At 49.0% G+C, this 13,884-nt stretch overlaps 1 protein-coding gene across 2 annotated transcripts in view; it reads right to left on the reverse strand.

The window, feature by feature from the left end:
* The window catches only part of grk4 (G protein-coupled receptor kinase 4), a 45,657-nt gene extending 32,262 nt beyond the window's left edge, over positions 1-13,395 (reverse strand). The window contains exons 1-2 of one of the 2 annotated variants that reach the window (XM_056587041.1): positions 13,027-13,371; positions 1,197-1,292 (exon numbers count right to left, since the gene is read on the reverse strand). In XM_056587041.1, coding sequence (XP_056443016.1) covers positions 1,197-1,292; positions 13,027-13,078 — 148 coding nt within the window. In that variant the 5' untranslated portion in view covers positions 13,079-13,371. Of the gene's footprint in view, positions 1-1,196; positions 1,293-13,026 lie in introns of both variants that reach the window. The other variant, XM_056587040.1, reaches the window with a different exon arrangement.
* Between the last annotated feature and the right edge of the window lie 489 nt (positions 13,396-13,884).

Raw genomic sequence — 13,884 nt, forward strand, 5'->3', positions numbered from 1 at the left:
GAGTGAGAGCGAGAGAGACAGAGTGAGAGAGAGGGGGAGAGTCAGCAGAAAAGAGATAGCAGGAGAGATAGGTGGAGGGTTGGGGGGGAGTGGCGAGATAGTGTGTCTGAGGGAGGCCAGCACTCTGGTATCTGAAGAGCTCTGACGCACGGTAGCGTGCGGAGACTCCGACGATACAAGTCTCCGAGGGGCTGGGGAGACCGGCTCTCATCTTGTTTTCAGAGACCTCCGCTTGCAGCAGCACAATCATTTCCTTTTCTTGGAATTTCTTATTACTAACCCAACACTAATAATAAATACTAATACTAAGAATACAAACGGTACAGTCACCCAATATGAATCGTGTTGTTCTCAGCGTCACGCTTTCACTTGCTCTGAAGATGAGAATGTGTCTGCTTAGCAACCGAATACAACTGAACGGAAATTAAGGAAGTAGTGGTCAACAGAAATCGGAGATTGACCTCTAATTGTGTTATTAAGGGTTATTTAATTTACATTTAGGGCATTTAGACGCTTTTATCCAAAGCGACTTACAAGAAGTACATTTCTAAGAAAAAGAAGAAACAACATTATATCTCTGCCAGCACAGTAAGGATGTTCATAGAACCAAGTGCCAGGCACTAACAATCACTAGGTTAACCCATTCCCCGAATACAACAGAGATAGCTAGGATAAGTTCTATCCAAGTTTGACTAGTCTGGTTAGTTAACCGAACTGAACACAGATAGAGGAAGTTGCGGACAACAGAAATCCGAAATTGGCCTCTTATTGGGTTATTAAGGGTTATTAAGGGGTGCATTAAGAAACAAGGTTGTGTTGCGATCTCCCTTCCTCTCAGTCGGTGGAGTGACAGCGATACGCAGGGCCGTGCCCCCCCCCCCCCCACACACACACACCAACCGGGGGGGGTCTGCACCAGACCGAACACCCATAGACAGAGCTAGCCTGTCTCACACACTCACTTCCTGCCCCCTTCTTGTAACTGTGGGTGGGGAAGGGTAGAAACAGGAAGAGCGTCCAATCTGAACTTCCTCCCGCAGTGGGACGCGCCCTGACAACAAAGCAACGTGACACACACACACACACACACACACACACACACACACACACACACACACACACACACACACACACACACACACACACACACACACACACACACACACACACACACACACACACACACACACACTTACCGATGGAGCGACGGAGTTCTTCACACAGACTGATGTGAGGCAGCTTCAACATCTCCTTCCATTTCTTGCTCCGCCCGTTACGCTTGCCTCCTCCACCTGAGATCAGAGAAAGGGGAAACGTCAGACATGTTCTTTATATTTACATTCAGGGCATTTAGCAGACGCTTTTACCCGAAGCGACGCACAATCAGTACATTTGTCAGAAGAAAGGGAAACAACAATATATCGCTGTTGGTGCAGTGAGGATGTTCATAAAACCAAGTGCCAAGCACTAACAATCACTAGGTTAACCCATTCCCCGTATACAACAGAGATAGCTAGGATAAGATGCTAAATGTTGTAACAAGTTAATTTCCCATGCATGGGATGAAATAAAGTTCTTATCTTATCTTAAACAATGCTAAGTACTAATGCTAAGCACTAAGTGCCAGGATGTAGTCACTGGCACTTAAAGTAAGTGTGTAGTCACGTACATCATACAATAAGTGTGTAAATTAAGTGCCAGGACGTACAACAGACAATAATAAGTAACAATAAGTGTGTACATTAAAGGCGGCGACACACCGGGCTATTAATCTGGCCGACTCGATCAACCGAAATGGGAAGTACACACCTACGCGATGACAGCCGACGCCGTACGTTCTGCGCTTGCGCGAGATGTAATGTCTCCAAAACAACAGGTGGTCCAAAAAGATGTAATGTCTCCAAAACAACACTGTAGTGTGGTCCAAAAAGAACGAAAACCGGAAATACCAGGTCCTCTCTCTAGACCAAAACACAAAGCACGCCGTTGATCGACCATCCTCACTTCAATGATTCGCTAGTCAAGCTGCCAGCCCTCCACCAATCAGAATGGTAAAAGACTGAACGACTCCATTGGCCGATTACACACGTTGAATCGGCGGAAAAGAAAGCCGACGTGGTCGATTTTACCGTACACACCAAAGAGACTCATCTCACCGACGCCGATTTTCGACCCAGTGTGTCGCCACCTTAACTGCCAGGCGTGTACAATAAGCGCGTGTATCAAGTGCCAGGACGTACAACATACAACCGTATGCGTTTAATATGCATTACACACGTTATATTTGGTGGAAGCTTTTAATCAAAGACGGTTGCAATCATTTTCTGTTCTTGGCTGACCCCAGTGCGGGTGATTCTGCCGAACCCTGGCGATGTCAATGTCCAGCTCAAACAACAGATCCAACAGAACCTGACCTTCTGCCTCGCTGCGCTTCACCATTAAGCTTCAGGAGTTCCCCGTCTCCATCTAGGAGCATTCACCACCGAACGAGTCCCTCCCAGTAGCAGAGTGCGTTTGAGAGTTAAGAGTTTGCCTCGGCTGAGCCAGAGATCACTCGTTCATCTTAACAGAGGCCTGCCCATGTGACCACGGGACCAGAAAGGTTGGCATCACAGGCAACCGCACACACACACACGCAACCGCACACACACACACACGCAACCGCACACACACGCAACCGCACACACACGCAACCGCACACACAGGCAACCACACACACGCAACCGCACACACAGGCAACCACACACACGCAACCGCACACACAGGCAACCACACTTCACCTAAACAGTATCCTTTGGGCCTGTGCCAGTTTTGATGTCCTGCTGCCTGGCTTAAACAACAAGAGGGGTGTGGGGGGGGGGTAGCCTCTGTCCTGGAGCTCAACACACACACACACACACACACACACACACACACACACACACACACACACACACACACACACACACACACACACACACACACACACACACACACACACACACACACACACACACACACACACACACACACACACCAGGTGGCCTAGTAAAGGCATGTGAGTGCACTGACGTATCAATGCGGAAAAAATCAAACAAAGATACACACACACCAGGGATGGAAATTAACTTTTTGGGTGAAGTGACACGATTCACCCGCCACCATACAAATCCACCCGCAAATGCCGGGTGTTAATTTCCATCCCTGACACACACACACACACTTCAACATTCACATGAGAAACAATGAAACCGCCACACACACACACACAAAAACAACTTTGCTGAATGTATTTCGGTCTCATTCTCTCTACGTTCATTATGGTGGAAAGACAGAAAGAAAAGAGCGATTGATCCAAACGGCCGCGGGTCCCCGTGGTGTCAGGGCCCCATCCCGCCGCCCCAGTGGGGCCCCGGGCCCCAGGCCCACCAATAATCAGCCCGGTCACCTCAGCCAACCCTGGGAGCCGCGCGCAGCCTGTGAGGACCTCATTGTGCGGTCGGAGGCTCTGCTGTTCAGAGCTCAGCGCCATCAGGGAACGTGACGCCGGGCGGATTAACCCGTTTGGAAGTTGCAGCCGATGTCATGTGATCACACACGCACACACACACAGGAAAAGATGGATGCAATGGGGCCCTGGCCAAACTGTAGTGTTGTGCTACTGTCGGGGGCGTCAGTAGCACAGGAGGTGGAGCGGGTCGGAACTGGAAGGTTAGCAGTTAGATCCCCGGCGAGTTCGAGTGTCGAGGTGTCCCTGAGCAAGGCACCTCACCCTGACTGCTCCCGAAGAGCTGGCTGTCGCCCTGCGTGGCCGACCCCCGCCGTCGGTGGGTGAATGGTCCCAAGTCGCTTTGGATAATATCAACCAAAATGTACAACTGTAGTGTTGGAGGACTTCTCTGTGTACTGACAGGCCGTGGGTCAACTCACAGGGTGTCCGTCGGTCCTCGTCAACACGCCTCCCTGCTCACGTCAGAGGAACCGAGTGTGTTACAGCAACACGTCCAATAGCCACACGTTCATTGTATACTTTGACGTTAAAAGGCCAAAGGGAGGCATAGAAAATACTTGGGATCGAGGAAAAGATAAAGAGTATCACTGTGTGTGTACAACCCCACCCTGTTTAATGTCAGTCTGACGTCAGAGCCATGTGCAGCGGGGCCTTAATGCAGACGGCAGGGAGAAGCTGTTTATTTAACTTTGGTTGCCCCTGAGAGAGAGAGAGAGAGAGAGAGAGAGAGAGAGAGAGAGAGAGAGAGAGAGAGAGAGAGAGAGAGAGAGAGAGAGAGAGAGAGAGAGAGAGAGAGAGAGAGAGAGAGAGGAGAGAGAGAGAGAGAGAGAGAGAGAGAGAGAGAGAGAGAGAGAGAGAGAGAGAGAGAGAGAGAGAGAGAGAGAGAGAGAGAGAGAGACCTTTTTCAACAGCTGCTCCTAAACCAACACTGAAACTATGTCAAAAACCCTGAAAAGATTTGCTCAAAGGAAACATCTTTCCAAGATTCTCTAAATAATTACAACGTGTTGTAAACATAGAAAGGAACTGGTTTGTCATTTTCAAACTTTCAGAATATTCTCCCTTCAAAAATTGGGCACCAATATGTTTGCTTGGATCGTAACTTAGATTATTAAGTCAAGAAACTAAGAAAAACGGTTATGTTGTTTTCACAGGCTCAGAGTGTGTTATGGCCAAGAACAAGCCAACGTTACCCAATATGCTACTCTACCCTCCCCCCCCCCCTCTACCTCCCCCCCTTCAGCCTGAGGAAGAGGAGCAGGGAGGGGGGGTCTGGACCTGCATATGGTGTACTATACACTCAGTATTGTCTTTATTTAAATTTACATTGAGGGCTTTTAGCAGACACTTTTATCCAAAGCGACTTACAATAAGTACATTAGTCAGAAGAAAGAGAATAAACAACAATATATCTCTGTGGTACAGTAAGGATGTTAATAGAACCAAGTGTCAAGCACTAACCATCACTAGGTTAACCCATTCCCCGAATACAACAAAGATAGCTAGGGTAAGATGCTACACGATGCCAAGTACTGTTTTTAATGCACAGTTCCCCGACCTGGGATCACTGTAGCGGCTTCACCACAGCTTAAACCGCTAGGAGGAAACAGAGTCTGCAATCTCAGCCCTTTTTTAAGAAGACAATGTAATGACAATCAGTAATACCACAGCCCTGTAACCAAGACCGTAATTAATACAAGACTTCTAAGGCCAGGATATTAACAATGAATGTACATGATGTAATAAACGTATACATCATGTTTAAATTCCAACAAACACCACAGGACGGACACAGTGAGTCAAAATGGATTTGCCTCTTAGCACCACTTTACTCGCATACTCCCGGCCTAGTTCTGCATTCTCTTCATCTCCCTTTTCAAATTCATAACAGTTCACCATCTGAGTGACGCACTCGGTCTAATAGTAGGAAACCCGAGGTCAGCCACAGTTCAGGCCCCGCTGCAGCTCGGGCACAAAGGAGCCGGAGCTCGACACACGGGCCAACGACTGCAGTCGCAGGCCGGCGCTGCAGAGCCGGAGTAGTCCCTGATAAGGGAACGCATTAGGCCCTCGTACGCCGGCTGCCTATTCAGAGACCGGGCCCGGTGTTTGCATAAGGTATTTCAACTGTAGATCCACACACTGCTACACACACACACACACATCAGCCGCGCCGGGCGAGAGAGAGAGGGGAGAGAGAGGGAGGGAGGGAGAATGTGTAAATATCAAGCAAGACTGCACACACTTCCACCCCCGTTTCATTCTCATGTCCCCTGACTTATCCTAACACCCCCCTCCCCCCCCCCACCCCGACCCCTTCCTCAGGCCTTCGCACACACACAACCTCAGACACACAAAAGATGTGGGCGTTAATTATTGTCGTCAGAAGCAAGAGAAACAATATATCCCCGTCAGTACAATAAGGCCGCGTACATATTGTGGATGTATCTTCACTTTTGACACACACACACACACACACACACACACACACGCACGTCCGTCCGTTGAGAGAGAAAGAGAAACACTAGGAAGGCAGATAAACAAAGGACACTAGGTCATAAAGAAGACACATTAGACCGTGTGAGGCTGGGGGAGTCACAGGAGGGATGGAATCATCTCGGAAGACCAGGGCCCCAATGTAAACATCCATCCTCGTTTGATCGCCACTCTGCTTAAAGCAGGGAGTGAGTCGTTTCTCTGTACTCTATTAAATAAAAAATAATGCCAACATTTCAAGATGGTCCCTCCATGTGGTCATTCTCAAAGTAAAGCTGAGTCAGCTCGTAATATGTGGTCGTGTGAACTGCGTATACGTCATATGAATCCCGACAACGACCCAGTGAATTATTTTTTGATTCATGGTTAAAAGCAACGCTGGTGAAACTGCGTGTACTGAAGAAGATCCTCCCGGCCTGCCTGGAAGGTACTGGTGTGGTTCCAGAGTTCGGATCATCTATATGAAGTGGTTCTGCTGTCGTCAATTATCGCAAATATTAACCTACATGGATGAGGAGTTCTCTAGATTTTACCATTGAGTAAATCGACTTGTAGCAGTAATCTTTTGTAATCTCAATAATCTATCTACCTATCTTTATAGCTTATCTAACTATATCTATAGCTATATCTATCCATATCTCGATAAAGATAGACAGTATATATCAGGCAAGTGATCAAGTTAGGGACTCGAGAATATGAACCAGAATTAACAAATTAAGCAGTTTTTTTACAAAACATTCTGTTTACGGTAAAAGGCACATTTACCTAAACCGTTTCCTTTAACCATAGACAAGACAGTACGGTTATGGTTCAGCTAAACACAGCTTCCTAAGCTATAGTGTCAGTCCCTCCGTGCTCAATGCTAAGCTAACATGTAAAGTAGTTGCGCCCTCACCTCCTGTCCTCTCTGTGTATTTGTTTCGTCGATCAGCTGACCAGTGAAGGAAGGCTGCCTGGAGGGCCGGTGGAGTGGACAGAAGGACGGACGTCTCTAACCGTCAGTAATGCAATAAAGGGACAATCTTGGAAATCAAGGTATTTCCGTCCAACACGTGTTTACCAACAGAAGTAGAGATAGATGAGACCGTAGACCGACCCGACAGACATGAAAACAACTTATTAAGTAAATAGGAGGCCGAATGTTTGGCTACAAGGCGCTCACTTCAGCCATCTTCATTAGCCGTGCTGACCAGTCAAACCAATCCGTTCTTCCCAGTCAAACCTGGCCCTGCAGGCCAGTCAAACCACCATGTTGGCCCAGTCAAACCAGGCCCTACTGGCCATTCAAACCACTCTGTGCTGGCCAGTCACACCACCGTGTGTTTGCCAGGCGAACCACGACCTGTTGACCATTCAAACCACAGTGCCGCCCAGTCAAACGACTCCCTGCTGGCCAGTCGAACCACTATGCTGGCCAGTATAACCAGGCCTTGTTGGCCAGTCAAACCACTCCATGCTTTCCCGTCAAACGACTCCGTGTAGATCTGCGTTTCGATTACAGTTTTAAGAGCGTTGAGCTGAGCTGATCCTGAGCTCAGGATCCTGAGATGGAGCGGATCCTGAGATGGAGCGGATCCTGAGACGGACCGGATCCTCAGCTGGCCTCAGGCGTACCCGATCCGCCTCGGAGCGTAAATAGCTTAATAGTCCATGCTACACGATAGCATCGTGTAGCATCTTGTAGCATCTATCTGTGTTGTATACAGGGAATGGGTTAACCTGGTGATGGACATCCTTACTGCACCGACAGAGATATATTGTTATCTACAAAATAAATACAATAAACTGCGTTCTGGTGAGACGTATCTCCATGCAGCAAAGTATGACTTCAAAAGCTTTATAAATGTGTTCTTACGACTATACTAATTATAAAGGGTAGGAAATGTTGTGAAACTAAACGGCTCCTTGAAATAGGACCCGTTTCTCCTGTTCAGTCTCGGTCTAAAGACTAGACAACATTTCACACTATTCCATCGAGGATATTGATCTTTAATGGGTAATTTCACTACTATAGGACATGGACGTGGACATTTTGTGGCACTCGGGGGGGGGGGGGGGTGTCTTGTTAACCCTAACGTGTTAACAAGACTAATCTGACATAACTCTGCTCTCAATAAGCTATGGAGGTAAGGAGGCAAAGAGGTGGAATATTGAACATATATAATGCATATACTGTGTATAAACTGAGTCTATACTTTGTGTACTTACACGGTGTATATAATGTACATTACGTGTATTCCCTCTGAAACTAAGGTGGGAGAGGATATAAAAACTAAAACTGGTAAGACACAATTTAAGTTTAAATAGTGTGTCATTCATCGCTTTAAGACAAGCGTGGCATCATTTAAAGACTTCCAGCGCAGTGGTCGACCCCACTTAGTCATACAGATGCCGGACCAGTGTCCCCACTGAGTCATACAGATCCTGGACCAGTGTCCCCACTGAGTCAAACAGATCCTGGACCAGTGTCCCCACTGAGTCAAACAGATCCCGGACCAGTGGTGAAACCGTTACACTGACGGGGAAGAGGTCGTTGACTGATCAAAGAGACGTGGTCTACTGTAGCAGGGAGAAAAAACACCACCTAAATATTAACTCAATTACATTGAGGGCGTTTAGCAGAAGCTTTTATCCAAAGCGATTTACAATAAGTAGCCTACATTTGTCAGAAGAAAGAAACAACAATATATCTGTCGGTACAGTAAGGATGTTCATAGAACCACGTGCCAAGCATTAACAATCACTAGGTTAACCCACTCCCGTATACAACAGAGATAGTTAGGATAAGACGCTACAAGACGTACAACATACAATAAGTGCGAACATAATACCCTTACAAAAAACATGAGTTTATTTTCTATTCTTTTCCATTTTCTAAAGATGACATTCGTCTGAAACGAAATATAGAAACATGTTGAAGGGTATTCAAAATGGCTGAAACTTATTTGACACAAAAGCAACCGCCTTCTCGAACAAACGACGCTCAAATTAAACAACAATTAAATAAAAAGCTGAACTGCCAACTCAGCAAGGTGAGTCAGCTAGCGGACGTCGCAGTAAACTAGCAGTTACCCGCTAACCGCCGTTCCCGTCGGTGTTTAGGTGAGGCGTTACGCGGGGCTCTGTGACGCAGCGGCGCGGCCGGCGGCGGCCGTTACGGCCGTGTAACGCCGACCACATCAGGGGGATCCGCCGCGGTCGCGGTTCAGGAGCGCCGCCGGGGGGAAACACCCGGAGTGACGACAACGACAGTGAGCCCTGCGCCGACCGCAGGACTCATAAACCTCCGCCAGCCCACGTCACTCTGACCGCCACGGCAGGGGGGGGAGGAGGAGGGGAGGGGAGGGAGGAGGAGGGAGGGAGGGAGGAGGTGTTAGGAGAGGACACGAGCTCCGTGAAGGAGCAGGGTTAGGGTGGAGGAGGGAGGAGGGAGGAGGGAAGGAGGTGCTGGGAAAGCACAAGAGCTCGGTGGTGGAGGAGTGGAGGGTGGAGGAGGGAGGAGGTTTTAGGAGAGGAGCAGGCTCTAGGTAGGGTGGAGGAGGGAGGAGGTGGAGCAGGCTCTAGGTAGGGTGGAGGAGGGAGGAGGTGGAGCAGGCTCTAGGTAGGGTGGAGGAGGGAGGAGGTGGAGCAGGCTCTGGGTAGGGTGGAGGAGGGAGGAGGTTTTAGGAGAGGAGCAGGCTCTAGGTAGGGTGGAGGAGGGAGGAGGTGGAGCAGGCTCTAGGTAGGGTGGCGGAGGGAGGAGGTGGAGCAGGCTCTGGGTAGGGTGGAGGAGGGAGGAGGTGGAGCAGGCTCTAGGTAGGGTGGAGGAGGGAGGAGGTGGAGCAGGCTCTGGGTAGGGTGGAGGAGGGAGGAGGAGGAGCAGGCTCTAGGTAGGGTGGAGGAGGGAGGAGGTGGAGCAGGCTCTGGGTAGGGTGGAGGAGGGAGGAGGTGGAGCAGGCTCTAGGTAGGGTGGAGGAGGGAGGAGGTGGAGCAGGCTCTAGGTAGGGTGGAGGAGGGAGGAGGTGGAGCAGGCTCTAGGTAGGGTGGAGGAGGGAGGAGGTGGAGCAGGCTCTAGGTAGGGTGGAGGAGGGAGGAGGTGGAGCAGGCTCTAGGTAGGGTGGAGGAGGGAGGAGGTGGAGCAGGCTCTAGGTAGGGTGGAGGAGGGAGGAGGTGGAGCAGGCTCTAGGTAGGGTGGAGGAGGGAGGAGGTGGAGCAGGCTCTGGGTAGAGCTGTAGGTGGGAGGTGGTGGAGCAGGCTCTGGGTAGGGTGGAGGTGGGAGGTGGTGGAGCAGGCTCTGGGTAGAGCTGTAGGTGGGAGGTGGTGGTAGCCAACCACATCCACCCTGTATTGGTTTAGGGCTGACACCAACAAAGGTTGACCGTATATTAAAGCCAATAAGTCCTGGCACTTAAAGATAGTACTTAGCATTGTGTAGCATCTTAGCCTAGCCATCTCTGCTGTGTACAGGGAATGGGTTAACCTAGTGATGGTTAGTGCTTGGCACTCAGTTCTATGAACATCCTTACTGTACCCACAGAGATATAATGTTGTTTCTCTTTCTCCTGACAAATGTACTTATTGTAAGTCGCTTTGGATAAAAGCGTCTGCTAAACGCCACGAACGTTATTGTAATTCAATGCTTGACTTGTATGCTAGGTTCTGATCTAGATTATCCCAATAACACCCATTTTATTATACCAGTACACCTCGGCATGGTAGGAAACGTTGACCCTCTAACAGCAGGAGAATGTGGGGGAAACAGCACGAGGGTACCGCTCTAGTAGTCAAGTAAGTTAAAACAGTTTTCATATCGGGCTGTTGCACAACCAGGATAACATATTGTTGTGTCAACATGGTTTTAATTTTAGGTAGGCTTTATTCATTAGGCACTCAGAGTTTATATGAAGCCCTGTTGTTATTCTAGGGATTCCCTTTCAATTAATTTCCTTCCATCCATTTTCGAGTTATTGAAGTTATCTTTGTTTGACAAAGTATTATTTATATATATATATTGTAGACCTTCCTATTAGATAAGATTTTATTAAACATAATTCTGGGTAGTTATTGGTTTTGGGGTTACTTTTGGGGAGCCTACGTAGTGACTTACCACTGAAATCAATATTATGCATTATTACTATCATTACTTTATATTGCATTCCAATAAAAAACACCCAGAAAACATAGATCATCTTTCATCCTAGAAAAATCAAGCGCAGAGATATTTGCTTCAACAGGCTAAACGCAGAGCAGAACAGCCACAATCCCTCCCATGAAAGGTACTCTAGTTTGAACAACCATGTGAAGCATTACAACAACGACTGCTGTCCTATGAGAGCTGAAACTAGGAAATGACACGTTCAGTTCAACTACTGTAACAGCATGCGGAGATTGACCGAGTGTGGTTATATAGAGCTGTCGCGACCACAGTCAACAGGTAATGGGTAGAGCTCTGCTGCACGTCGACCTGCGGTTGCGCCGAGCCTGTGGGGGAGGTGAGGTCTACAGGTCTTCTCTGTAGTGTCAGAGGGGTTTCAGCTCTTGGGTGACCCCTCTGGTGCAGAACCAAAGTGTCTCAGGGCGATGAGATAACATCACACACTGTCAAACTGTCATGCAGCGTTTGCATTGCATTTGAATAGGAAATCCTGATAGCAACAGTAGTTCACCGCAGCTCTGGAAGTGACTTTACTGAACAACCGATTGAAGATATTTGTTCAGCATTTGAAAGAAATAAACTATTTTGCTTACCTTCGTAGCTAAAGTAACAGGCCTACTTAAAGCACATTATTCATCGATGCACCATCAACCCCACCATCTATTCTAGCAAATACCTTGCCTTACAAGTCAAGTATATAACATGTAGCTCACTCGTTGGGTTTAGGTCTTAACCACAGCCTCTGAGACAGGAAGGCCCGGGCTGTGAGGCGACACCCCCTCCTCCTGCAACGTGAACGTTGTGAACACATGATCGTCAGCTTATGCAGCCCATTCTAAATGCATTGTTGTCCAGTAAAGTGAACCATCGCCAACACCACTGGAACCAGTACCGTTGAGACCTACAGCCTCATGGTTCAGGGGGCCCAACGCCTCATAGTCACACTCCCGTTTGGAGAGAATAAAAGCGGCATGGTTCACCTTTAATCACAGCCGAGTCGACATCTCCTGGTTCCGTCTGATGAGGATGGATTCACCCCCCTCACCCCCACTAAAGGGTCTCTGCATGGCCTTTCCCCCGATTCATGCATCATTATCACAGTGAAATTCATCGGTGTTTAAAGACACAGACCTCCGTTTGTACAGAACCCCCGGGTCCAGTGGAACCGGTACCCAGGTAGGGGACGCAGGGTCCGGCGGGGCTGAAAGGCCCACCACCCGCTCCCCAGATTCAACCGCTCATCATCAAACCCTAAACGGTGAGAGACCAGTCGTCAGGGACGAGGTTCTCGTCCGCTCTCCAGATGTCAATGCAGTGGAATTAATATTTCTGCGTCAAACGGGTGTCCTATGGCGCTCTGCACGGCAGGAATTACGCACTTCATTATGGTTAACAATGCAGAGGAGAGACGACAGGTAAAGCAGCTCTCCCCCATACCGGAGGAGGAGGAGGCCTGGATCACCCTGTCGGCCTGTTCTGATCTCATCCTGGATAATGGACACTGCCTGGAGTGCCATCATAAGCCTGTATTCTAAAAAGCCACCCAAAGCTTCCCTCCTGAGGAGAATAATCGCTCGTCTTGATGACATAACTCGGATCTTGGACCAGTTCACCCGGACCAGGCCTGTCAATCCAGCCCTGAAGCCACCCTTTATAGGGGGAACTGGGCAACAAACAGCTGGCTTCCAGTACGGACATCGGCTCGGTGTTTTCCGGGAGGAGGAAAAACACTGCGTAGGGGAACCGTGGAGGACCGGAGGGGAAAGCACAGAGGCGCAGTCCGGCCGGGCGCAGCACAGCCTTGGCCCGGATCACCTCCGGATCATCTCCGGATCCTCCCCGCGGTACAAAGAGAGAGAGAGAGAGAGAAAAAAACCTCTTTCGTCCAGTGGATCAGGACACTTACCTTCTCTGGCCTTGAGGAGAACCGTGTTGGCCACGATATTTTCAATCTCCATTGTCAGAAGCTCAGTCCCCTGCAGCCGCGACGCATTTCACTCCGCGTAAAAAGAGGGTTTCTGCAGCGTTCAGACGGCCGGTGGTTCGGTGCGCAGTGGGCGATCACTGCACTGGCGCATAGTAGGTGTTAATAGTGGTCGTCGTTGTTCTCCATAGCTGGATTTCTTGTGGATTTCTCCACCTCTAGAGCTACGCGACCACGACGGCTTGTTAGCATTCACAGCCTGGCTCCCTTTCCTTTCCTTCTGCCCTCCTTCCTTCCTTCCTTCCTTCCTGCTTTGGCTCCCTCCCTCCTCCTCGCCTCTCATCTGCAGAGAGAGGCGAGAGTGGGAGGGAACCATTTACAACCACGCGCACGCGCACGAACGCGCGCGCGCGCACACACACACACACACACACACACACACACACACACACACACACACACACACACACACACACACACACACACACACACACACACACACACACACACACACACACACAAACAATTAACTAGGTTTGGTCCAAAAAAGGATTAGGCATTATGATTAAAATTATTAGCTTGCATTTGTAGCGTTTATTTTGTGTGTGTGTGTGTGTGTGTGTGTGTGTGTGTGTGTGTGTGTGTGTGTGTGTGTGTGTGTGTGTGTGTGTGTGTGTGTGTGTGTGTGTGTGTTCGTGCGTGTGTGTGTGTGTGTGTGTGTGTGTGTGTGTGTGTGTGTGTGTGTGTGTGTGTGTGTGTGTGTGTGTGTGTGTGTGTGTGTGTGTGTGTGTGTGTGTGTCGTTAGCAGCGGCTAAAATGTGACAATGTGATAATGTGTGT

Source organism: Gadus chalcogrammus, chromosome 3, assembly GCF_026213295.1.
Source record: "Gadus chalcogrammus isolate NIFS_2021 chromosome 3, NIFS_Gcha_1.0, whole genome shotgun sequence".
NCBI classification, from domain to species: Eukaryota; Metazoa; Chordata; class Actinopteri; order Gadiformes; family Gadidae; genus Gadus; species Gadus chalcogrammus.